Raw genomic sequence first — 27,715 nt, 5'->3', positions numbered from 1 at the left:
TTGGAGCTAATACATTTCAATTCAGGGAACATCTTGTTGAACTTAAGAAATAAGAGCAGGAGGAAACCCTCTGGCCCATTGACCCTGGTCCACCATTCAAGAAGATCATGGCTGATGTGGCTGCAGACTCAGCTCCACTGACCTGCCTTTCCCCTTAACCCTTTGTTTCTCTCCTATGGAAAATCTTTTCACTGTGTCTTAAATATATTCATTTGAGGCAGCCTCTACTGCTTCCTTTGGCACACTACTCTCTGGAAAAAGCAGTTCCTCCTCACAGCCATCCTAAATTTACTCCCCTGAATCTTGACGCTATGTCATCTATTTCTAGTCTCACCTGGCAGTAGAAATAACATTCCTTCTTGCATTCCTTCAATAATTTTATGTTTCATTCTTTTGAATTCCACCAACTATGCTTCCAGGAGACTCAATCATAGACTAATCCCCTCATCTCTAGAATCAATCTGGTGAACTTCCTCTACACCACTTCCAAACCCAGTATATCCTTGCTGAAGTGAGGAGACCAGAACTATGCACTGTATTCCAGGTGTGGCCTTACCAGTACCCTGCACAGTTGCAGCGCAGCCTCCCTGCTCTTAAATTTTCTTTGCCTCCTCTCCAAACCTCCACATGACCAGAACGGAATGAGTGAAAGAGTTATCAGTCTGGGGCAGGGATGGGAATCATGAAATTCAGGCTGGTATCATGCTACTGAAAGAAGATTGATGCAGCAGGAAATAAAGAAACTGGAGGCAACTGATAGCACACAATACCATCATTACAGAAACAAATGACAAATATGTATTTTAAAGAAGTACCAAGATTTTGGGTGCTTAATGTAATGTAAAAAGAAATCCAGCCAATCCAAAGTCATTCTTGCTGGAGACTGTACTGAAAGGGGATAGGTACATAAAGCCTTGTCTCCAGCACCTGTGCTCAAATTTCCAGTAAAGCTAGCATAGTCAAGATGGGCCGAAGGGCATATATCGATACTATAGAATTCTATGATTCTAATACTGGAAATATCTTTCAAGATATACCATCCTCCAAGACTTTTTCATGCTATGTGTTGGAAAAATACATCCAAGTATATTTTTCTTTCTTAAAAACTCACATTTCATTAACAGATATAGGAAAAATACAAAATATAAAATAGAGGGTTACAGGGTAGGGAGGGTTTAGTATGTTTTTTTAGGAAGAAATATATGGGTTGGCACAACTGAGGGCTGAAGGGCCAGTACTGTGCTGTAGTGTTCTATGTACAAGTAATAGCCCAGAAAATTAACTGGCTGCAAATATCCTGCATTTCCTTTTAAATGAAGAAAGCCAGCCAGGGATGTGAGGAGGTGTGGTGGTGAATAGTTGCTGGCATTGACACTAATGAAACTGTGGCTGGGGGATTTCCTTCTCCCCAAGTCACATATGGCAAAAGTAGGTGGGAACAGAAGGATATTCTTTCCTGCCAGATTCAACCACTAGAAGAGTGAGGCCAAGATGGTCTGGGTAAGGATGCCAGGGTCCTTGTTAGGTTGATCTTGAGCAGCTATGTGACTTCGATCTCAAAGACAACCGTCGTGCTGCTGAAGATCATTGACAGTGAAAGACATACTTTGGTTTGCCTGAAACCTGGTACAACTTGATGCCCTTGAGGGAATGCTGCAGCCTGGCTCAGTACTGGCTGCAGCTAAGCCATGCACTGAAGCATGGTGCAGGCAATTCAAAGAATGTGCGGAGAGGACTGCAAACTGAGATCTTTCTACCACTTGACACTGTCAACCCAGGTTTTGTCTCAAGGCTTTGTAAATCCCTGAAGAGGCAGACAATGTCATAAAGGCCTCCATTCACCCTAGTCACAACTTCTTCTCACGGCTACCTTGAGGTAGAAGGTACAGAATCCTGATGTCAGACATCTCTAAATTTAAGAACAGTTTTTTCCAACAGCTAATCAGGCTCTTGAACCTCCCCATACTACCCTAATCCAAATAAAAACTACTCTGGGACCACCAAAAGACTGCACTATTTTTTTCTTGCACTAACTGCAATTATGAATATTTATCAATTTATATTAATTACTTTTTCTATCTTGGCATGTTGTAATATTGTAGTAGGTGCATCTGTACAATGTGTATGAGTATAAACTCTCATCCCATTTTTAAGGGGCTACATAAGTGGCAATGGTGCCTCATCTGTAGAATGGACTAACACTACAAATGCATAGACCTGATAATGGATTAATGTGTAGAGTGGATGGTGTCAATATAAAAAAAACCTGCATTTTTTTTTATTTTTTATGTATTTCTTGAATATATTCTCTATGAATGCAGTTTATTATTGAAATACCAAAAGAAATTCCCTGCTGGGATTCCAATGGCCTTGTTGCCTGTGACCCTTGGCATTTTGTAAGCTAGTTCAGTGTGGGTGTTGAAGTCTATAAAAAAACAGGAGACGCCTTTCTCAGACCATTGCAGATTTCTAACATCTGCCCTTTTTAAAATTTCATCCTTTAGTGGAGTTCAGGAAAAATGGCTTGTTTTGGGTTCATAGTTTGGAATGCCGAGAAGCCTTCCATTCAACTCCAGAAGGACCTCCCTTGTTGAAAAGGAGATGACTCAGCCAAGAGTCTCCTGCCAATCGGCCATTTTCAAATCCAAGTGGCTATCCCACACTACAATTCAATTTGGCTCCTGTCTGGTGAACACACTGACCTCCACAGGAGCAAACTATAACATTTGGTAGAAAGGTAAGCCAGCAACTGTAGTCTCAACACTGGGAAGAACAGTCCATTCTAATAGAAGCTCAATCAAAAAATGGTTTTAGAAAACAAGGAGTTGGAGCAACAACAGCTTATATTTCTATATTAGGCACTTTCAGGTGGCCAAATTCCCCACTTGTAAAGCCGCATACTATGGCAATATGCAGCTGTCGGGAAGCCACTTGAATGCGCAGGAGGCGCCTGCGAGGCGAACTTTCTCATCCTCCTCCGAGAGGGATAATCGCCGCGGCACAGTGGATCCCTCAGTGGCTGCTAAGGGGATGACCGTCAGCTGGCATTGCCAGACAGCTCCCCTCCCAGCTGCCCTTGCCCCCTGGCATGGGACATCAGGGCAGGGGCAGCTAGCGTGGTCTGTCAGCGTGGGACATCCCCACACTGATCCCGCTGCCCCGCTCTCTCCCTACAGCCCGATATCAGCCCCACACTGTGGGGCAGCCCGCGCCGGCCACCCGAACCTCTACAGCCTGCTCCGCCCACACCAAACCCTACAGCCCGCACCAGCCATTCCAACCACTGATGCCCACGCCGGCCTCTCCAGCCCCTACAGCCCACACTGCCTGCCCCAACCGCGGCAGCCCATGCCGGATGGCTCACACTGTGGGGACTGGTATCGGGCTGTTGGGAGAGTGGGCAGCGGGATTAATGTGGGGACATCCCCACGCTGATAGCCCACACCAGCTGTCCCAACTCTGATAGCCAGCCATCCCGAATCTAACAGCCCAAAGGAACAGGAGCCAGAGTGCGCTCAGAGGCGCATCCCATGCAGCTGACCCTTCAGGTGGTCACCTGAATGACAAGTCAAAGGGCTGCTTCCTCTACTTCAGGTGCATTCTTAGCGGAGAATGCACCTGAAGAAGCCCATTGACATAAGTGAGCATTCAGCACAAGGAACTTTGCAGAAACATCATCAAAGTTTAACACTGAGAAATTGATACGTAGCCACCTGGTACAAAGAAACACACACACACACAGAGGAGTCACGTGATGGAGTAGTGGACGGTAGGAGAATACCAGCCCTCTCCAGAAAAGATGAAATAAAGTGAAGAAAACGCAAAGTTCAAGAAACACAAAACACAACAAATAAAAGATAAAGATGAGGAGAAAAGAAAGAAAATGGCAGCCAAGAAGGAAAAAGCAAAAACTACGGGAAAAAATGAAGGAAAGACGCCGGAAGAGAAAGGAGAAGGCCTTACCTGCATGAAGAGGCAGGGAGCCACCGCGGAGAGAGGAGCCTGCTCCCCGAGGTTAGTAGCGACCCCGCAGAGTTGCGACCTCCCAACCGCGGGACTGCAAAAATGGCTCACTGAGCCAAACAGAAATGCGTAATGGGCACACCAAGGAAAAAGAAAATACCGACGGGAAGGGGGCCCAGCTGTGGAGTGAACTTACACAGCACGACCAGCTGAGAGATGCCGACAGCAGGGCTCTCAGCTGGAAGAAGAGGAAAGCAACAGGAAAGGGAGTGATAAGAAAAAGAAACAGCAACAGGAAGCCCAACAGATAATTAGCCCAGAAGAACAGGACCAACAGCAAGAAGCCATGCAAAAAAAATACCCAGCAAACTGAAGCAAGTAGCTTAATAAGAAAGTCAGAAGAGACACAGATACAAGGAAGAGAAGTTGAAGACACAAACACAGGTGCAGACACAGAAGAAGAAGAAGAAGATCAAGCTCTGCACGGAAGAATAGAAGGTAAAATAGATGGACAGTATATAGATTTTAAAAATTTCAAGAACAAATGAAAGCATTAAAAGAATGGTTGACATTAGAATTTAGTGAAATGAAAAGAAAAATGAAAAGTACAGAAGGAAAAGTGACAGAAATAGGGAAAAGATTAGAAAATGTGGAAGAATGAGAAACGGCTGTAGAAATGGAAGTGAATGAGTTAAGAAGAAAATTGGAAGACAGTGACAAAAATGTTAAAGAGTCACAAGAGTTATTAGCTCAGAAGATGGATATAATGGAAAACTATAGTAGGCGAAACAACATAAAGATAGTTGGCCTAAAGTAAGATGAAGAAGGCACAAATATGAAAGCATTTATAAAAGAATGGATCCCAAAGGTCCTGGGAATGCCAGAAATACAGGAAGGAATGGAAATAGAAAAGGCACACAGAACACTAGCCCCGAAACCACAGTCACAACAAAAACCAAGATCTATTTTAGTAAAATTTCTGAGATACATGACAATAGAAAATAGACTGGAGAGGGTAAGGAATAAAATTAGAGAAGACAAAAAACCATTGGAATACACGGGTCAAAAAATATTTTTTTACCCTGACTTAAGTTTTGAACTCTTAAAGAAAAAAACTCCACAGCAAAATCGATCCTATGGAAAAAAGGCTATAAATTTATGTTAAGATATCCAGGTGTGCTTAAAATATTTATCCCGGGGGAGCAAAATAGACAGTTCTCAGATCTGGAGAAAACATGAGAATTTGCAGAATGCCTGCAGGACAGAAGGAGAGATGAAGAGATGTAACAAGAACGAAGAACGACGACAAGCTACATATAAAGATGTAAAAATAATGTATAAGTAAGAACTAAAGAAGGGAAAGAAAAGGGAAGTAAGGGAGAGGAGGAAAAAAAGGAGTGGGAAAAATGAACAGAGGATGAGCTTTGTTAAATGTTAAGATAAAAGTCTTCTGGAGGGGGTTAGGTGGGAGAGAATAACAGTCACTGCCAAATCAGTTGATGCTTGCAAGCGGGTTCCCAATCTGAATGGAGAGGGGAGTTGTGGTTGCCCGGCAAGAGACAAGGGGCAACTCAGAGAGGGGGGGGGAACACTTGGGGTTAAGGGAATTTTTGATGTGGGATTTGTTGAAGTATTTTATGTTTTAAAAGTGTTGTCATACATTGAGTTCAAAAAGGGAAAACAGATGAAAATGGGGAGAAGGGGGATGGTGGTGGTGAGGAAGTGAAATGAGGTGTAAACAGAGTATGAGATGGCCATGTTGAACTATATGACTATAAATATTAATGAAATACATAACCAAATTAAAAGGAGGAGGCTATTAAATTTACTGAAAAAGAAAAAATAGATATAGCATTCATGCAGGAAATGCATCTAACTGAAGTGGAACATAATAAATTGAAGAGAGACTGTGTAGGGCACGTAACAGCAGCATCATATAATTCAAAAGTCAGAGGTGTAGCTATATTAATTAATAAAAATGTACCAATCAAAATAGAGGAGGAAATAATAGATCTAGCTGGGAGGTATATAATGATAAAGTGTCAGATATATTCAGAATTCTGGAATTTAGTCAATATATATGCACCTAATGAAGAGGATCAAAAGTTTATACAAGATAATTTTTTGAAGATTGTAGATATGTAGGGGAATATATTGACAGGAGGGGATTTTAACCTTAATTTGGACCCAAAGGTGGATAAAACTGGACAAAAGACTAGCAAAAAGAATAAAATGGTCAAATTTATGGTTAAATCAATGCAGGAAATGCAACTTATGGATATATGGAGGAGGAAAAACCCAAAGGAGAAGGAATACTCATATTATTTGAGTAGACATAAAACATACTCAAGGATTGACCTGTTCCTGTTGTCAGCCTATATCCAAGGGAGAGTTAGGAAAATGGAATATAAGGTTAGATTGTTATCTGATCACTCACCCCTGTTATTAGCAATAAAACTGGAGGACAACCCACCAAGAACATATGGATGGAGATAAAACTCCATGCTACTTAAAAGACAAGAATTTAGAGAATTTATTAAATGTCAAATTAAAATGTACTTTGAAATAAATATAGAATCAGTGAAAGACAAATTTATATTATGGGATGCAATGAAAGCCTTCATTAGAGGGCAGATAATAAGTTATGTAACTAAGATGAAAAAGGACTACAATTGGGAAATAGAACAGTTGGAAAGGGAAATAATAAGTACAGAAAAAGAACTAGCAACAGGGAAGATACAACAAAAAAGAAGAGAATTGGCAGACAAAAAAATAAAATATGAAACATTATAAACGTATAAAGTGGAGAAGAACATAATGAAAATAAAGCAGAAGTATTACGAGCTAGGAGAAAAAACGCACAAAATATTAGCCTGGCAACTTAAGACAGAACAAGCTAAAAGAACTGTATTGGCATCAAGGAAAAGGGACAATTAAATTACATATAACCCAACAGAGATCAATGAAAACTTTAAGGAATTCTATGAACAATTATACTGAAAGGAGAATGAAGGGAAAGAAGGCAAAATAGATGAGTTTTTAGCTAAAATTAAACTACCGAAATTGCAAGAAGAGGAGCAAAACAAATTGATAAAACCATTTGAAATAGAGGAAATGCAGGATATATTAAAAAAGCTGCCGAACAATAAAACGCCTGGAGAGGACGGATTCCCAATAGAATTCTATAAAACATTTAAAGACTTATTAATTCCTCCTCTCCTGGAAGTAATGAACCAGATAGAAGAAACACAAAACTTGCCAGATTCATGTAAAACAGCAATAATTTACAGTAATACCAAAGAAGGGGGAAGGATCCACTAACACCTGCATCATATAGACCAATATCTCTACTTAATTCAGATTATAAGATAATAGCAAAACTATTAGCAAACAGATTGGCCGATTGTGTACCAAAAATAGTAAAACTAGATCAAACTGGATTTATTAAGAAAAGACGAACAACGGACAATGTCTGTAAGTTCATTAATTTAATCCATGCAGTACAAAGAAATAAGATACCAACAGTGGCTGTTGCTTTAGATACAGAAAAGGCCTTTGACAGGGTAGAATGGAATTATTTATTCAAAGTATTACAGAGGTTCAACCTACCAGAAAAATATATTAATTGGATTAAAGCATTATATAAGGGACCATTGGCAAAGGTGACAGTAAATGGATATGTATTGAATCAATTTAAATTAAGTAGGTCAACTAGGCAGGGATGTCCACTATCTCCCTCACTGTTCGCTTTAGCAATAGAACCATTGGCGGAACTGATAAGAACAGAAAATAAAATAAAAGGGATAAAAATAAAGGAGAAGGAGTATAAAATCAGTTTATTTGCAGATGACATCATAGTATACTTAACAGAACCAGAAATATCAATAAAAGAACTACATAAGAAATTGAAGGAATATGGAGAAATTTCAACGCAAATAAAAGTGAAGCGATGCCAATGAATAATGCAGATTACACAGAGTTTAAAAAGAATCACCATTTAAATGACAAACACAAGTAATCCGATACCTAGGTATTAGATTAGATAATAATTTAGGCCACCTATACAAATTAAATTATCAGCCATTAATGAAGAAATTACAGGATGACTTAGAACATTGGAAAGAATTGCCACTAACACTGATAGGAAGGGTAAATTGCATTAAAATGAATGTCTTCCCAAGGATACAATACCTATTTAAACCATTACCAATTCCCTTAACGGAGAAATTCTTCAGTGAAGTAAAGAGAATAATAAGGAAATTCTTATGGAAAGGGGGGAAACCGAGGATAGCACTAGATAAATTAACAGAATGGTACAAACAAGAGGGCTTATAGCTACCAAACGTTAAGAATTATTATAGAGCAGCACAATTAAGGTATCTATCAGATTTTTATCAAACAAGGGAAAAACCAGATTGGACCAAGATAAAATAGGGGAGAAGGTACCAGAACATATACTTTATAAGTGGGATGAAAAACTGGTGCAATATAAAAGTTCACCAGTACGGCACCATTTACTCAACATATGGAAGAAGATTCACGTAGAAAGGAAAAAAAACAAATTGCCAACTACCAAAATTATTATTGACGCAAAATCAACTAATCCCTTTCACAATAGAAAACTTCCTTTAGAGAACGGGAGAGAAAAGGAATTAAAAGAATAGAAAATTGTTTTTTGGGAAATAATTTATTAACATTTGAACAAATGAAGTACAAATATTGAATAACTCATGGTACAATGTTTGCATACCACCAACTGAAAACCTACTTAAAGGACAAATTGGGAAGCAGACTAAGATTACCAGAAGGAAGCAGATTTGAATATGTGACTACAGAAACAACGATAATAAAAAGATTTATAACAAACATGTACATCAAGCTGCGAGAGAAGGAAAATGATGCAATAAACAATAAACTCAAACAAAAGTGGGAAAAAGATTTAAACATAAAAATAACAAATGAAATATGGGAAAAGTTATGCTCTGAAACCATGAAAAATATAATAAACACGAGATTATGCATGATACAATATAATTGGATGCACAGGCTATATATCACACCCCAAAAGTTAAATAAATGGGATCCAACATTATCAGATAGATGTTTTCTCTTAAGAAGGAAACGGGAACAACAGTACATGCAATTTGGGGATGTGAGAAAGTGGAAAAGTTTTGGGAAGATCTAAATCAGGTATGAAATAAAATCAAAAACAATAACATTCCAAAAAATCCAGAGATCTTTCTTCTAAGTAATATAAGATGTAAAGAACTAGGCCTTAAACTGGATGAAGCGCAAAAAAGATTTATTATGATAGCCTCAGCTGTAGCAAAAAAATGTATAATATCAACTTGGAAATCAGAGGAGAGCCTGAGAGTACAGCAATGGTACATGAAAATAAATGTATTCCATTGGAAAAAATAACATAATTTTAAAAATAAAGTCACATTATTTGAACAAATTTGAGAACCGTACATGGAACACAACAGAAAGGGCTTACTGCAGACCTCAATGATAAAATGAGGAGACAAAATGACCTGATCCAGTGTATAAAAGTAGATGACACAATTTTCTTGTTTATTTTCATTGTGTGATGACATTGTTTAATGGTTTTATTGTATTGTGTATGTTGAACGTTTAATGGGTTTGGAGGGGGCTGGGAAGGAGGGAGGGAAGGTAGGGGTAAAAAAGGGGGAGAAAATGCCATTGTGTATATTTAAGAGGGAAATGTTTGTATGTATTCTGATTGATATGGTTCATAGTGTGAAAATTTTTTTTAAAAAGAAACACACACACAGTGTGGCAGGTTAAACTCACTCCTTTATCAGGGCTGGAAAGGCTGCTTTTATACTGTTCAAGTTCCCGCTATTTTTGCTGATTGACTGAGTCATCCATACGAATAACAATAGCGGGCGGGACCATCCATGCATATGAATGCCCTTCTTCCCCAGCCTATTTCTGCCGAGTTAACTGGGCAACTTGACCAACGCCATTTTAAGGTTGTTGGTCTGATGCTGCCCCAGTTTCTACCCCCGCCGGTTTGTTGACCTGGGAGTTTAGCAATCTCTGTCCATGTCTGCTGCCAAGCGATGTGCTGGCCCGATCTCCACAATTGCAGGCTGCCACACACAAGTAATTAAATGGTTGGTTAAAGGGCTAGATTTTAGAAAGTGCCAAAAGAAGTATTGGGTGCAGGAATTGGGAGGGGGAGGGGTCACCGATGAGAAGAGATGGATTTAGAGTCAGAATTTGGGACTTTGATAGCTACTCGTGGTTAGGATAAGGGAGCTTATTGTTGAGGAGAGGATAGTCAAACATAATAGTAAATGGGTCCCATATTTTGGTACCATATCCAAAGAGGGGAGTGCTGATATTGAAGAGGGTTCAGAGGAGGTTTATGAAAAGTATCCTGGTTAATGTACAAGGATCTTTTGATGCCTCTGTACTATCTGAAGTTTAGAAGGTGGTTGGGGCAGTGGATCTCATTGAAACCCACCAAATTTTTGAAAGGCCTAAATAGAGAGAACACGGAAGAGATGTTTCCTGTAGTGGGAGACTCTAGGAACAGGGAGCACAGCCTTGGAATAATAGGACACCCCTTTAGAACAGAAATGAGGACAAATTTCTTCAGCCAGAGTGTGATGAATTTGTAGAATTCATTGCCACAGACAGGTGAGAAGGCCAAGTCATTGGGTAGATTTAAAGCAGAGTTTGATAGATTCTTGATTAGTAAGGGTGTCAAAGGTTATGGGGAGGCAGTAAAATGGAGTTGAGGGAAAATACATCCGCCATGATTTGATCAGCGAGCAGACTCAATGGGCTCAATGGCCTAATTCTGCTCCTACATCTCATAAGCCCCTTTTCCACTGGCATCCCAAATAATTGGCTGTGCAGTGTCCCGGGATAGGAAGCCCTTTGAGTTGTTTCCACTGGGCCCCCCTTAACTGGGACACTAATTGGTTTTCCACTGAACACACTCGTCCCCAGGGATCAGAGTGTTCTACCTTCAACTGCAAACGGGTAATTTACTGCTGTCCCTTTTCCACTGATTTTACCAGCACATCGGTATCAGCAAAGACTGGGGATATGGGTAGGGGTAGAGGTGGTTATGACATCATGAAATGACATCATTTAACGCCGGCATTCAGACAGTGTTCCTTTTCCAGTGGACCCTATCCCAGTTAATTCCTGGGATAGGGTGCCAGTGGAAAAGGGGCAATAGTGTGTGTCTTTGGAGAGGATTCTGATAGCAGCTTCAAGCAGCTTCAAGCTTTGTATCCTGGTTGGGTGTGAGAAACAGTGGTTGTAATTGATGTTTGCAGTGGAAGCTTGAATCTGGGGATTTATTTAGATTTGCAATGAGGAATTTTCAGGAGGAGATGTACTGTAAGTTTGAGCAGGGAGTTATTCCACAGCAGCCATGGAAATGGGATTTGTCTCTGCATACTACAACCAAAGGCATTCTATCCTAGCTGCTTTTTGAGCAAGGAAGAATTTTGGAATCCAAATTTATGGACAGTGCAATTATAAGTAATTGTTTCAGATGCGGGAAAATGTTGTGAAGAGATTTTAAATTTTTCAATGTACATGTTCTTTGCCTTCAGTGGAGAAAGTGGCGCTGGAAAAACAGAATGCACAAAACTGATCCTGAAATATTTATCAGCAATGAGCCAACATTTTTTTGAAGCAACAGCAAAAGACAAGGTCTCCCACGTTGAACAGGCTATTCTGGAAAGCAGGTAACACATCAAATTTGATTGAGGAACTAAAAATCATAAACTGCATGTAAATTTTGTCCTGACTAAATTTTAGTGGTGTGTAACATTAAGTCCCATGGAAAAAGACCCTTCAGCCCATCTTGTCTATGTCAAATAGGTTGTCTATCTGGGCTGGTCCAATTTGCCTGCTTTTTACACATATCCCTCTAAACCTTTGCCATCGTTGTGCCTGTCTAAATGGTTTTCAAACATTATAATTGTCCCAGCCACTACTACTTCCTCTGGCAGCTCATTCCATTTGCGCACCACCTTCTGTGTCAAAAATGTGCTCCTTCATTCCCACTTAAAATGTTTAATTCTATGGCCTTTAGTTTTAGATCCCTTTAACATGGGGAAAAAAATCCTATAACTATTTACCTATTGATGCTCATCAATGAAGGTTATCTTTCAACCTCCAGCATTCCAGAGGGAAAGCCACAGCCTATTCAACCCTTCTTAGTCAATCAAGGCTCCCAGTTTCAGCAACATCCTTACAAATCTCTTCTGCACTCTTTCCAGATTCTTGATGTATTTCCCATAGCTGGGTGACCAGTAAAATGCATAATTCTCCAAGTATGGTCTCACCAGTATACTGTACAGATGTAACATGACATCCCAATTCCTGCACTCAAAGCCCTGACCAATGAAGGCAAGCATCAAACACTTCCTTCATCACCCTTTGGAAATGCAAGTATGAGTTAAGCCAGTTCCAGTTTATTATCTTCTGACTGCACACAGACAACCAGATAAACAGACAAAAACAGATAATAATCACATATATCCAGAAAGCTTCAAGCTAAGATATATAAATGTGCAGTATTTTCACTCATATAACGTGCACACGCATATAACGCATAGAAAGTCATAAATTGTGTAAAAATATTTTTGTATAACACGAATATACTGTGCGAGTGTAATATTCTAAATTCCGACTGACAAAAGCAGTTTGCATTTAAATAGGGCATACTAGTATCTGCCACAGTTAATCTCCCGCTATTAACACCCAATCAACTTCCCCCAGAGGTGTCAAATGCCCATTAAATAGATGAGATCCTGCTGCAACACAGTAACAAACTTTGGAGAGGAATCAATGAAATAGATCAAAGACAGGCTTCAGAGTTAAGCAGGATTTTAATTCTAATATTGTCTCAAATCAGAGGCATTTGGTATGTTAATCCCCTCCCTGAGGGACAGGTCTGGGCAATTAACATTGATAAGGTGCAGTGCCCTAGCCAGAAGGTCCTGTTTATAGGAATACCATGGCATTCAGACCAAGAGATAGACACAAGATCAAAATTTCCAACGCCCGCTCTAAATTGTGCATGTTCTTTCATTGCCGCTGTTACATTCTCATACTTGTGATAATATTCCCACAATGGCTATAAATTTCTGGTGTGTCTTTCCCATGCCTGCTATAAATTGTGTGTGTTCTTTCAACCTGTAAAAATATTCTTGTATAGTGCACACACATGTATAACATGTGGGGCAGGGGGATGGGTTCACGGTTTGTTATAAGCTTAAAAATACATTAAATGTCATGGGCAGTGCAGTTAGCACAGCGATTAGTGCCGCGCCATTACACTGCCAGCAATCGGGAGTGGAGTTTGAATCCCGCACTGTCTATGTGGAGTTTCTATGTTCTCCTAGTGTCTGTGTTACTTTTACCTGGGAGCTCCAGTTTATTCACACCCTCCAAAACGTACTGAGTGTTGCAGGTCATTGTGTGTATTTGGGCGGCGTGGGCCAAAAGGGCCTGTTACCGCGCTATGTCTTAAAAAAAATTGAGGGGATTATTTACTCGATTACAGGATACTGTTTATCAATCTCACAGCCTGTGTAAAAAATCTATTTCCAAGCCTGGCAGTCCTGATGTTGATGTTCCTGTACCACCTCCTTGTTGGTGGTGGATCAAAGATACTGTGCACTAGTTGGAAAGGGTCCTCAATATTCCTTTGAGCCCTATTTAAGCAACACTCCCATTAAATACTGTCAATTGAGGAAAGGGAGACCCCAGTGATCTTTTTGACTGTTTGATGCCAATCTCACCTTTAACTCTTGAGTTCTAACCTGCACTTTTTTTTAATTACCAGCCCCATCATGGAAGCATTTGGTAATGCAAAGACCGTCTATAACAACAACTCCAGCCGGTTTGGGAAGTTCATCCAGCTGAACTTCTGTCAGAAGGGCAATATTCAGGGAGGCAGGATCATAGATTGTATCCTTCACTGTGTCTGACACCATGGTGCAACCCTGAGAAATGTTCCAACAATGAACCGTATTTGAAGTCAAATAATTGATTATTTAGTTTCAAAAACTGGAAAAATAAATCCTCAAAATGCGTGTGGTGTAAAAGATGTGTTCTCTGGCAGTTCTGTGTACCCATAAGCTCACTATGCAGATTTAAGCCTGCCCCATTAAAATGGTGTTACGCTAATTTCCTTTGTGCTCCAGAGTGGGGATTCAGGCAGGATCCAGGGAGTCACGTGGAGGTTGGTGAGGAGGGTTGCCATTTGGAGAGTAGATCAGGATTGGGCTGAGTTGTTGGAAGAGAAAGATTTCATTTTCACATAAGCTGGGGGGGTGGGTCTGAGGTGCTGAGGGGAGTGGTGAGGTGGGTTGGAAGTGCTGGGTGGGTCGGATGTGCTGGGAGATGTCGTTGGTCGGAGGTGCTGAAGGGGCGAGGTGGGTCAGATGTGATGGAGGATGCAGTGGATTGGAGGTGTAGGGAGGGCGCAGTGGTTCAGAGATGCTTTGGGGGTGCAGTGGGTCAGGGATACTGGGGAGGCGAAGTGGGTTTGGGGTGCCCTGGATTGGAAATGCTGGGGGATACCATGGGTCCGAGGTGCTGGGAAGTCCTGTGCTGGAGGGGATGCTGGTGGGGGAATGTTGTGGTACTCAGCCTTTGTAGTGCAAGCCGATGGTTGCAGGGGGTCATGCAGGAGATTTTCACTGTTCCTTTAGCTGGTTGTGTACTTGTGTGGATACAGTGGAGATGTTGAAGCTAATGGTGGGATTGCTGATCAGCCAAAGGAGAGAGCTCTGGGAGATCAGGTATTGGCACTTGTGTTGGTGAAGTTCTGCTCCGGAATATTCTGAGAGGAACCAATGTGGTCCATGAGGAACCACACATTGCTTTGGAAATGCTAGTATGAGTTAAGCCAGGAGATGGGACGACTGGATGCAAAATGACCCAAAATTCATCCTGGGATTTCCACACTGAGATAGGTCTGTTTTCATTTGAATAGGCCTGGAGATTCATGATCAAACTTCAAGGCCATAATCCTTTAACTCTCAAATTCAGTAAAAGTGAATTTAACCCAAATGTGTCCCCACTCTTTGTAAATTGACATATAATAGCATTATTGGTTTCATAAATTACAATATTGCATATTTATTTCTGAAAGGATGCTTATTTTGTTGCATGTAACAAACTTGCTTTGTAAGTTGTTTCTCTTGACTGAATTCCTCAAAGATTTATTAGAAAAGGTAAGAGCATTTTATGATTGAAATCCTTATCTATGATTTTCATGCTAACAAAACATTAGTCTCTTACTTGATTGTTTTGCATGGCACTGGAAATAAGAAGGTTCTTTTTACTTTTGTCTAGAACCGTGTAGTCAGACAGAATCCTGGGGAGAGGAACTATCACATTTTCTATGCACTGCTGGCTGGTACAGACAAAGAGCAGAAAGGTGAGTGGTGAGTGAACTCAACAAGAGGAATTGGGGACACTGCAGCCTCTCAGTCAGTTTGCAATCAGAAGCCTGCCTGCGCTGTTTTTTCTGAACCATTGTAGGCTGGCTAATTTCCAGTGGGTTTGCAGGCCTTTGGTTTGTTTAAGTCCTGCCATGCATCATGCTTTAAGAGAACAGGTTGGCAGAGCCCCTCTCCTGAAGGGGAAATGAATGTCAGAGATCTTCAGCAACAAATTATTTTTGCCAGTTTTTTAGATATGTGTAAATGGACAAAAGCTTGGCATGGATATTGTGGGTCAAAGGGCCTGTTTCTGCACTGTACCACTTGAGGACTATGAATTTAATGGAGAAGATAAAATGAATGGTACACTTTTAAAATTAAAAATAGATAAAAACCTAGTCAAAAGATGGACAGTAAACTTGATGGAAGTTGTTTTTCCAAGGGACTAAACCAAAGGTAGTTTGTTGAGATGCAAGAGACTGCAGATGTTGCAATCTGGAGCAAAATCAAACTGTTGGAGGAACTCAATGGGTCGAGCAACATCTGTGGAGGCAGAAAGGATGGCCAATGTTTTGGCTTGAAGAATGAGCGTATAGCAGGGAGAGAGCAAGTGTAAAGGGGTGAGAGAGAAGTGTGGGACATGGCTGGCAGTTGACAGGTGGAGCCAGGCAAGCAGTTGGCAGTTTGTTCACAGGTTGGGCTGGAGTGTTCTTTGATCCTGAATGTGAAAGATTAAAAGAGGTGGAGACAGGGAATCCATGGTAATGCAAAAAAGGCGCAGCATACACGAGATGAATCTCTGCTTTAATCCAGGTAGCAAGCCTTACTTCTTGCAACGATAGAAGGTATATTGTATTCTACATTATTGTGCAAATGGAAATAATTTGAAGTCTGATGTGGTTGTATGTGTTCTCTTTACTGAGAAAAGCCAGCCTTGTCTGCTGGTTACACACCCCGGTCAGTATTCATTGATTCAGGTCATCGCCAGGTCAGGCAATGGAGAAGGTACTGCACTGTCATTTCTGCTTCCTTTCCATTCTGATGATTCTGCTCACTCAGTTTAGCAGAGAAGATATCAGGCCTTTTCCAAGGGAAATTCCTGCAGTGACATGGCTGATCTTTCTCTCAGCCACATCAGTTAGCAAGTGACTTATCTGCTCATTTGTCCCATTGCTGTATGTGATTTAGTGTGAGCAACTCCATTGTTTGTGACAAGATGTTCTGAGTCACCAAAGATATAATCATACCTCCTCAGTCTGTTGTTTATCTTTTTCTCTCATCCTCCTTTTCCTTCTATTTGATTTCTTCTCTTCCTCGTTCTGAACGGTTTCCTCATTTTACCACCTCTTTTGTCCTTGCCTCCTCTTCCTCATCTCTCCATCACTTTCTCTTTCTTTCCACTCTCCCTCTCTCTTTCCATCTCTTTACCTCTCTCTCTTTCCCTCTTTTTCTCTTTTTTCTTTCCCCCTCTCTGAAGGTTCATTTAATAATGTAAAGTTACCTAATATTTGCCATTTGCCTCACACCACTTCTCTTCTGATGAATGGAAACACTGCAGACAGGAAATGGACTTCAGCCAGGTTCCCAATATAAGAGCCAAGTAATGCTGCAGACATGCAATCGGCCAAGTCTTTGTGAAAGAGTCCGACATGGAGCACATTTGGGAAAGAACAGGCATCAGGCTCGGGGATTTCCACATTCCCAAGTTCAGATTTCCCAAAAGTGAAAATCCCTGACCTTGGTAGTGCTCACATGAGCAACCATTGGTTGTCTCGTAAAGATTTGCTGACGTTTTCCTAAAAAATCCAGACCACTATGAAGTAATTACAAAACACTGCTACTGTTAGGATGGCTTGGTATTTCTCTTCAAATGAACTTGCTTTTTGTTCTCTTACTCTCTTGATATCAGCATTGCAAGTGAAAATGTCACAGACATTTTAAGTCCAAAAAGCATTCAGTACCACTTTGAGAATGTGGCACACAAAGACTCGGCAAGCAATTCCCACACAAACTTGGCTGTGCTCCCAGAGTGAATTAATCACTGCTAATAAAGCTCAAACTTCAAAAATGTTCCAAAACTTTGACAAGGTTTTTTGGACCCAAGAACATTGAAAGCTGGACTTTTAAAAAAAGTTTTCTTGGAATCAGCTGTATTTGCCCAATCTTACTAGAAAGTAGCTGGATTTATATTTGTATTGTATTTCCCAGTTATTTAAAATTTGGTTCTTTTCTGGTTAGCATTGTAATTATGTTTTAAAAATGTGCAATTTTTTGAGCTTTTAACTAAATTTCATTCATATTAAATAAACTCCACCATTACCACTCTTCAAGGACTATTAAAATTACAACTATGGTGGATGTGGGTCCAGTAGTAATGTTTAAAAGAAATATAGGCAGGTTCAAAGACATCTATGTTAGCTATTTCAGGTTCATTTTTACCTTTTGTTTTTCTACGGTTGGTGCAGCGGTTAGCACAACACCTTTATAGCTCCAGCGATTGGGACTAGGTTACGAATCCCGCACTGTCTATAAGGAGTTTGTACGCTCTCCCCATGTCTGCGTGGGTTTTCCCTAGGGGCTCTCTTTGCTGTCTTAAGCTAATCATATGGAAATAATACCTCGGGAGTTTCAGACACACTTTAAGCATTGGAATCCCACTTTCTCTTGTCTTTCCATCAAACACACTCATCAACGAAACACGTGAGCTTATAATAATTTCCCGTCAGGTTAGCTGAAAGATAAATGGGACAGAATGGAAGCAGGAAAATATTGACAGGGTCAAAAGGCTGCCATACTGGATGGGACTCTCCAAGTCTGGTGAAGAGATTTAGACTTGTCTTAATATAATTAGTCTAGCACTGCCAATTAATTGTCTAGTAGCATGGCAAGAACATACAAAAAAACTTCAAATTATTAAGAACAGTCACAAATCAAGAGCACTGATCATTGGAGATATAAATATGCTTTTATAACAGAATGAATAACCCTTTTCGACCATAAATTAAATATTCTTATTTTTATTCTGCAGAAATGTGTTATTTATCTGAACAAGAGAATTACTATTACTTGAGACAGTCTGGATGTATCATGGACAATACAATTGATGACAAGCAGACCTTTCGGGAGGTCATGGTAAGGTGTTCACAACTTGCTGCTGGGAATTTTATGCATGTTTTGATGTCCTTGGACATAAGTTGTGGTGATTTTGCATCAATCATGATACATTGGCATGATATTTTTCTCTCTTACTTGATATCTGCTTGTAACAACATCAAATATTAATATTCTTTTAATTTTCATGGAAATTGATTGCATGTGTAACCAAATAAGAGATTAGCGGCCTTACGCTGAATCTGTGAAATGATTCTGAGTGGAATCTCAGAATCCTTAACCCAGTTCTCTTATAATTCTGGTTCTTCACCCTTCATTAGAAACCCATCTCTTTTGTACCTTTCCATTTACAATCTTGTGAGCAGGAGGTCACTCAGCCCTTCAGACCTGCCATGTCATTCAAGAGCTCGATGTTGATCTGATTGTAACTCTAACTCTGGATTCCCGTCTACCTCCAGTATCTTTCACCAACCTGTAACCAACCCCACCCCTGCCCTTGTTTAACCTATTCCAAAACTCTGCTCCTTCTACCACACTTTGGGGAGGAACAATCTCCAAACTCATAAGCCTCAGAGGAACAACTTTGCACCATATCTACCTTAGTTGGATGACCCCTGGTTCTAGATATTTTAGAGATTATCCATTTCAAAGCACAGCCTCCAACTTCATCTTAAATCGAACATCCCTGCAGCAGTAAGCAATCCCTACAGGGTGCTCATCCTGAATGTGAAGAATTTGCCATCATTCGTCCCAAATTTGTCTTTCAGTAGTTTGAACTTGTAGTTCCTAATTCTATTGGCACAACCAACACACCACTTGAAACACAGTTATAATGTGATTATTATTCAACAATTGATTTTTTTTTTAATTTTAAAATGTACCTTTGTTCATGATATTTTTAATAAAATAGTAAGATTTATTTATAACTGTTGCAGTAATTGTCCTCACAGGAGGATCATGAGAAGATACCAAGAATAAAGTATTTCTGAATAATTACCTTTGCTTTTTATGCTATAAATTAATATTTAGGTACTGAATTATCATTATTACAACATGAATACATTATTACTTAAATGATGAGGGATCAAGGTGAATCTGCTGCCGAGAATGGAATGTTTATTGTCACTAAATTGTTTAAAACTTATTATAATTCATCTGTTTTGCATGTTCCTTTGACTTGTTTCCCTCTCTCTCTCTGCTCATCGATCCAGGCTGCCATGAAAGTCATGAAGTTCAGAAGTGAAGAGATTCGGGAAGTGCTAAAGCTGCTCGCTGGTGTCCTACACCTTGGGAATATCGAATTTGTAATTGCTGGAGGGGCACAAGTTTCCTCAAAGACAGGTACAAGTTAATATGTAACCAGATTTCTACCAGAGTTAAGTGTTGGCTAGTTTGCGAAACATTTCAGAACCATGAATGACTTATAAAAGTTCCTGCAAGCATTTAATTTAGGATTATGAAATGAGAATTTTGCTGAAACAAAGTCACTTCTTCTTCAATGGTATTCTAGCATTTTTCTCTGATGTATAGGATTAATGTATATGGAGGGGGCTGATAATATTTCTGATAAATCTTGATGCTAAATACTACCACTTATCTCTGAAAGAGCAGTGAAGTTCTTGACTTCTGTGTTTATATATGTCTCCACCAAATTTTCAGACTTAATGATAGGTTCCAGCTGATGAGTGTTGGTTCACTAGAGTTTCAAACTTAGGTTCTCCTGCACTTACACAGGGAATCCCATTCATTGCAATAGAGATCTCAAGCTATTAAGATGAAAACTACTTTGCAATATTTGCAATGTTTTCAAAGTACTTTTATTAAATATGATTGTTTATCTGAGTGTTGGGAACAGTGAAACATTTCATAAGCCCAAGAGCTTTAATAGACAAGCAGAGCCAGGGGATCTGGGCCAACCTATGATCTGATGAGAGGCTCTGGGAACATTCTGGATGACAATGTCCAGGATGCTCCCAGTCCCTAAGAATCTTTAAGATCCAGAACAAGTGAGTGCAGGGGCATGGCAACATTGGCCCTACTCTATTCTTCAATCCCAGAGGCTTGCTAAGGAACATGACTCTAGAGATTATGCATGATCTTATCAAGTGATTCTAGTTCTTAAATTGATCCTTGTCTAATTAATTCAAGCATTGAGTGATGTTATATTCTGCTTACTAATCAAGGTAAATGCATGAGCCAGACTGTTCAGCTCTCTGATTCTCTTTTATTAGCACTGGGGTGCACTGCAGACCTGCTGGGGCTGGACTCCCTGCAGCTTGCAGAGGTGCTGACACATCGATCCATGATTCTCAGGGGCGAGGAGATCAGTACCCCACTGACAGTGGAGCAGGTAAGAGTGGAGGAGTATTGAAGTGATGCTCCCTGTTGGCACAGAAGTTTATCAAGCCAAGCTTATCATCATCCAATTATAGAATTACGAATCTTTATCCCAAGGTAAAAATATTGAACTGTAAGAGGATGTGTTTATGGTAAAGAGGGGGAGAGTTTAAAGGAATGAGTTGCAAGGAGTAGTGGTGGAAGCAAATGCAACTGTAGAATTTAAGAGGCTTGCAGATAGTCTCATGAGTATACATTTGGAGGGATAGAGTGATGATGTGTAAGCAGAAGAGTTTCAGTTTAGTTTGGGCATCGTTGTTGGAGTAGACACCTGGGTCAAATGGTCTGTTTCTGTGCTTTACTCTTTCATGACTAGGTCCAGATAGTAACCCACAGATACGAGTCATAAGTTGGCTTTTAACCCTCAATAACATCATTAAACAAAAATAGGGACTGAGACAAAAACAGGAAGGCACACTGTTCTGCATGAGAAGCTGGGCTTGGGGGCTATTTCCGTGCTGTAAGAGACTATGACTATTAGTTCACACTGGAGAACCCTGCAACAGTTCATTGTGTTGGAACAAATCTTTAAGAACACCAATTGTAATTGAAAACTAAAAGTTTTAAAATGCATTTGCTGAAAACCTGCAGTAAAAACGGGATGCTGTAAATTTGAAAGCAGCATCCGTGGAGAGAGGAATGATTTAGTTTGAACTAAAAACATAATGCTGGAGAAACCCAGGCAGTAAAACAGTGTACTTTCCACAGCAAAGATAAAGATGCAGAGCCAATGTTTCAGACTGGATCCCTTCATCAAGGTATGAGAAAAATGTAGACAGTCTCCTGAACAAAATGGTGGGAGGAGGGGGAGAGGGTGGATAAAGGAGGGAGAGTACACTAGCAAGCAGGGGGAGGGGTAAGGCTCTGTGAATGAAGAGGGAAGGGGGGTGAAGAACTAGAAGCAAGAAGATAGAGGGATGGGGAAGAGATGGAGAATGGGGAATAGGCTATCAGAAACTGGCATATCTGTTAGAGAGTTCCCAGACAGAATATTAGCTGTTTCTCCTCCCTTTTACAGGTGGCCTTGGTTTGACAGTACCTGAGGCCATGACAGACATGTTGGCATGGGAATGGGGTGCAGAATTGAAATAGTTGGCCACTGAGAGATCCCTGTCATTGATGTGGAAAGAACAAAAGGGCTCAGCGAAACCATCTCTCGGTCTGCGTCCAGTCTCTCCGATGTAGAGAAGACTACAATGGGAGCACCAGACGCAGTCGATTATTTTCACAGAATCACAAATGAAGTGTTACTTCACTTGGAAGGATGAAGATGTCATCAGTTAGAGCCTGAAAAAATAACATTTTAATAGATAGGCAGTAGTCAAGAAAATAAGCAATAAATTCATCCCAATTAAGTACAAAATGTATCTGCTGTTTGAAGGAAAAAAATCAGTAAAAATACAAATATTGAGATGACATTTATAACAGAGATGTATAATTAACTTACAGAAAACAATTAGGCCCCAGTGAATGTTGCTCTTTAGTTCCAAGTACAGAAGAGAGTATTGAAAAATTATCTGAATCTGTGCCTTTTTTGTTCAGGGTAGGTGAGCTTTTACTTTATAGTATTTTTGCCTTTAATACAACAATATAGAAAAGAGGGTTTTCAATCTTCTTCAGCATGATGCTGAACCAAGCCATGAAAGACCCCAACAATGAAGACGCTGTTTACATCCGGTACCGCACGGATGGCAGTCTCTTCAATCTGAGGCGCCTGCAAGCTCACACCAAGACACAAGAGAAACTTGTCCGTGAACTACTCTTTGCAGACGATGCCGCTTTAGTTGCCATTCAAAGCCAGCTCTTCAGCGCTTGACGTCCTGCTTTGCGGAAACTGCCAAAATGTTTGGCCTGGAAGTCAGCCTGAAGAAAACTGAGGTCCTCCATCAGCCAGCTCCCCACCATGATTACCAGCCCCCCCACATCTCCATCGGGCACACAAAACTCAAAACGGTCAACCAGTTTACCTATCTCGGCTGCACCATTTCATCAGATGCAAGGATCGACAATGAGATAGACAACAGACTCGCCAAGGCAAATAGCGCCTTTGGAAGACTACACAAAAGAGTCTGGAAAAACAACCAACTGAAAAACCTCACAAAGATAAGCGTATACAGAGCCGTTGTCATACCCACACTCCTGTTCGGCTCCGAATCATGGGTCCTCTACCGGCACCACCTACGGCTCCTAGAACGCTTCCACCAGCGTTGTCTCCACCCCATCCTCAACATCCATTGGAGCGCTTACATCCCTAACGTCGAAGTACTCGAGATGGCAGAGGTCGACAGCATCGAGTCCACGCTGCTGAAGATCCAGCTGCGCTGGATGGGTCACGTCTCCAGAATGGAGGACCATCGCCTTCCCAAGATCCTGTTATATGGCGAGCTCTCCACTGGCCACCGTGACAGAGGTGCACCAAAGAAAAGGTACAAGGACTGCCTAAAGAAATCTCTTGGTGCCTGCCACATTGACCACCGCCAGTGGGCTGATAGCGCCTCAAACCGTGCATCTTGGCGCCTCACAGTTTGGCGGGCAGCAACCTCCTTTGAAGAAGACCGCAGAGCCCACCTCACTGACAAAAGGCAAAGGAGGAAAAACCCAACACCCAACCCCAACCAACCAATTTTCCCCTGCAACCGCTGCAATCGTGTCTGCCTGTCCCGCATCGGACTTGTCAGCCACAAACGAGCCTGCAGCTGACGTGGACTTTTTACCCCCTCCATAAATCTTCGTCCGCGAAGCCAAGCCAAAGAAAGACAACAATATAACTGAAAGCATCATACTCCAACCCCTGAACTTCTTAAGGACAATAGGCAAACTGCCATGTAAAAATGGAGGTAACTGGGCAATTTGCACAGTTAGTGCCCCAGTTACACGGCAGTTTGAAAGGGTCCACCTGACCTATCTCAGAAGTAGTCAGGGAACCCAGTAAAACTTACCTAGGTTTCGTCCACAACTAATTTGAAAATTAAAATGGCCGACCCGCTTATTCCAGTGATGTCAGCACTTGCATGTGTGCGTCACCGGGCAGCCAGCATCTGAACATTGGCAGTACTTACGTCATCACGGGTGCATGATCCACCTTAAATCACTGGGTTTGGCGATTTGATGGATAGATCCCCCTACGATTTGACAGGAGGAGGGAAGGGAGTGTGCTGCTGTATGGGGGGGATGAGGGAAAGGTATGGAACACCAATGTTGGTGGGGGGTTGATGGAAATTGGAGAAGTTGATATTGGAGACTGCCAAGATGGAATCCAAGATGTTGATCTTTCAGTTTGCAGGTGGCATTGGCATTTAGGTAGAATGGTTAGTAAGTTGCGAATGACATTAAAACTGGCAGAATTTGGTTTAGTGAAGGTTACTGAAGTTTGCCAATGGATCCAGATGAACTGGAAATAGCGGAAGGAATTTAACTCAGACAACTGTGAGGTATTGCACTTTTGTTGTCAGTTAAACCAGAGTAGGATATACATGGTTATTGATCAGGCCCTGGTGAGTGTTGCAGAACAAAGAAATTTGGAGGTACATGTGCATATTTCCATGAATATGGAGAAGAAGGTCGACAGGGTGGTGATTAAGTCTTCTGGCACACTTGCCCTCACTGGTCAGGGCACCTTTGTCCCAGTAATCGTACCTGGGTCCCAGGAAGGCTACCCAGGTGCTGCAGTTTGAAAGGGGTTAATGAAGTGCATTATAGTAACCTTCACCAACTGGAAGAACTGCCCTTCCAACTGTATTTGGGTTTAGTCTGAAGAAACTTTTTATGATGGGATTTTGTTATTTAAATTTGATTGTTGGTTAAAATGAAAGAACAGATTTCATGTCGATGTAGTATGAGAATTATGATGAGGGATATCCCAGTTTAATTTGTCAAATATTCAATTGTACATCCGGCTGAAGAGGAGAAGAAACCAACTGGAGAGTGAGGATTTTTTTTTTAAGAACTTAAGTGTTGAATTCTATGAATGATCATCTAATTAGGAAAATCAGAGAATGGTGCTTATAGCCACGTACTCTGGCACACTGACCTCTATCTTGCTGAGGCCAGATGACAGCTCTCAGGCACCTCCTACTTACACCTCCCACAGGACCCTACCACGGCACATCAAGCCACGGTCTCCAACACCATCTGGTCACCTCCCTCTCATGGCTGCCAACCTCACTGTCTCCCATCCCTGCACTGCTCGTTTCTACCTTCTACCCGGTACACAAACCCAACCACCCAGGTAGATCTATTGTTTCTGCTCACTCTTGCCTCACCAAAATAGTTTCATCTTACCTTGAGCTATCTTTTCTCTCCTGATCCAATCCCTCTCCACCTACATCTGTGATATTTCACATGCCCTCCATCTCTTCAATGACTTCAGATTTCCCGAACTGGACCACCTCATCTTCCCGATGGATGTCCAATCCCTTTATATCTCTATCGCCCCCCCATACAGAAAATCTTAAAGCACTTCGCTTCTTTCTGGTCCAGAGCTGCCCTCGATCCTCTCCCTGTATCACTTCTCCTGTGCTTTCTCTTCTACCCTCTGACCTGAATCCACCTATTACCTCCTCCCCCTTTCTTCTCCCCCTCTCCCCTCCTTTCTATTCAGGTATCCCCCTGTGTGGTGAATGTCTGCCAACCTGCCTGTCTCCCCTTTGGCGAGCCTTGCTGTACTAACATTAGCTGTGCATTATCTCTACTGTTAAGGAAAATCCCCTTAGATATAACTGTATATGCACCTATTGTCTTTCATTATTGTACCATGAGTTTCTGCTAATAAAAGCCATGATTATTGTTTGACCACATTGTCTTTGTCTACTTCATCAACTGGCACTTCACCCTGTTTTTTTCTACATTCCCAATGGACACAGGGTCGAAATGTCACTGCCTTTTATTTCCTATGGATGCTGTTTTGCCTGCTGAATTTCTTTTGCATCTTTGTGTGTTACACTAGACCCCAGCATCTGCAAATATTGATGACAAGCAACAGTAGGTCCAGCACTGATCTCTAACCTGAGTAATAACCCTGCTGTGTCACTTTATGTATCCAATTGGCAGCTCACCCTGGATCCCACATGATTTGACCTTCTAAACCAGCTTACCATGCATGACCCATCAAAAACCTTGCTACAGTCCGTGTCAACAATGTCTACTGCCTTGCCCTCACCAATCTTCTTTCACCCGTCTTCAAAGAAACTTTATCAATATTAATTAGCTGTTGCTATATCCCGAGGTTTGGTCACCATTTCTGTGGAGAGGAGAGCAAAGAACTTAACTATATATATCCCATACTTCTCGAGGATGGCTCAGACTGGGCCATAAAGGCTCTGGTTACACTCTTCAACATTCCCCCATTGGTTTATGTCCTCCAAAGAGGGAGAGTATAGCTGTTGGAAAAGTTGATGGAGTTTCCATGCATGTTCTAAAAAAAAAAATTATGAAACATAATTAAAAAGATTGTTGGCAAGTAGCTAGCGAGGAATGAAAATCTGCAGATTTTCTTTTCTTGAAAAGATTATTTTCCAAAGGTTAAAAAAAATGCTTTCAAGTTCATTGTGACATTGATGATGGAGGTGAACAAATAGAAGGAGATAGAATATTATACTGAGACCAGTGGGACAATTTGTCCATTGTTGCTGATGTACCCTCAAGCATTTTGATCAGATTTAATCAAACAATACCAAAGCCAAATACAGTACAGTGAAATAAGAACAGAAAATTCTAGAAATACTCGACATCAGACAGTTTCTGCGGAGAGAGATACAAAGGTAATGTTTCATGTGGATGATCTCTGATCGGGTCTAAACCTGAATAGTAAAATGGATTTTAAATCATGTTGTTTGCTCTACAGGCAGTGGATTCCAGAGATTCTATGGCCATGGCACTTTACTCCCAATGTTTCACATGGATTATCAGGAAGATCAATGGGAGAATAAAAGGAAAGGAAGACTATAAATCAGTGGGAATTCTTGACATATTTGGATTTGAAAACTTTGAGGTAGAGTAACCAGAAATGTATTTTTTATTCAGAAAGCCATTACTAAAATGTAGTTCTTCATTTACATTATTTCCCTCCTATTTTTAGCAAGCTTTTTGCTCACTTCGGCATTCTCTTTCACTGTTTTCTATCTCAAATGTACTCACTCCTTAATTTTTGTTTGATTGTATCATTATCAACAGATTAATCGGTTTGAGCAATTCAATATAAATTATGCAAATGAAAAACTTCAGGAGTACTTCAACAAGCATATATTTTCCTTGGAGCAGCTGGAATACAGCAGGTAAATAAGTTACAGTGGTTGTTCTTCAAGTAAGTAATTCACCTGAATGGTTAAGACTGGGTCATTGCTGTACATCATGGAGCAGTTACCTGAGTTGAACGTCCAGTTTTGAAATAATTTTGCATCCATTCCAAAATTGAAATGTGTGTGTGTGTGGGTGTGTCTGTGTGTGTGTGTGTGTGTGTGTGTGTGTGGGTGTGTCTGTGTGTGTGTGTGTGTGTGTGTGTGTGGGTGAGGGTGGGGGGGGGGGGAGGGTAAAAAAACAAAAATCTCCGGATGCTAGAAATCTGAAATAAAACCAGAAAATGATGGAAATTCTTGTCCAGTCAGACAGCATCTGTGCAAAGAGAAACTGAGTTAATGTTTCAATTCAAAGAAAAAAATGTTTGTTTCACAAATGTTAATACTGTTTCTCTTCTTCAACTTTGATATGGACCTTGGTTTCGTTTCAGATAAATGTGAGCAGCAAAGTAAAGTTTGAATCTAATTTTCACCTTATCATTCAATTATTTCAGGTGGCAT

At 40.8% G+C, this 27,715-nt stretch overlaps 1 protein-coding gene across 1 annotated transcript in view; it reads left to right on the top strand.

Moving 5' to 3' along the window:
* The window catches only part of myo10 (myosin X), a 332,493-nt gene that overhangs the window by 194,540 nt on the left and 110,238 nt on the right, over positions 1 to 27,715 (top strand). Inside the window, exons 5-13 of the mRNA XM_069909274.1 lie at positions 11,565 to 11,699; positions 13,808 to 13,932; positions 15,190 to 15,203; positions 15,325 to 15,409; positions 18,442 to 18,545; positions 19,736 to 19,865; positions 20,756 to 20,874; positions 26,764 to 26,910; positions 27,093 to 27,193. Coding sequence (XP_069765375.1) covers positions 11,565 to 11,699; positions 13,808 to 13,932; positions 15,190 to 15,203; positions 15,325 to 15,409; positions 18,442 to 18,545; positions 19,736 to 19,865; positions 20,756 to 20,874; positions 26,764 to 26,910; positions 27,093 to 27,193 — 960 coding nt within the window. The remainder of the gene's footprint in view (positions 1 to 11,564; positions 11,700 to 13,807; positions 13,933 to 15,189; positions 15,204 to 15,324; positions 15,410 to 18,441; positions 18,546 to 19,735; positions 19,866 to 20,755; positions 20,875 to 26,763; positions 26,911 to 27,092; positions 27,194 to 27,715) is intronic.

Source organism: Narcine bancroftii, chromosome 1 (genome assembly GCF_036971445.1).
Source record: "Narcine bancroftii isolate sNarBan1 chromosome 1, sNarBan1.hap1, whole genome shotgun sequence".
Taxonomy (NCBI): domain Eukaryota; kingdom Metazoa; phylum Chordata; class Chondrichthyes; order Torpediniformes; family Narcinidae; genus Narcine; species Narcine bancroftii.
Note: the sequence above shows the minus strand (reverse complement) of the source record. Positions and strands in the feature narration are given on the sequence as shown.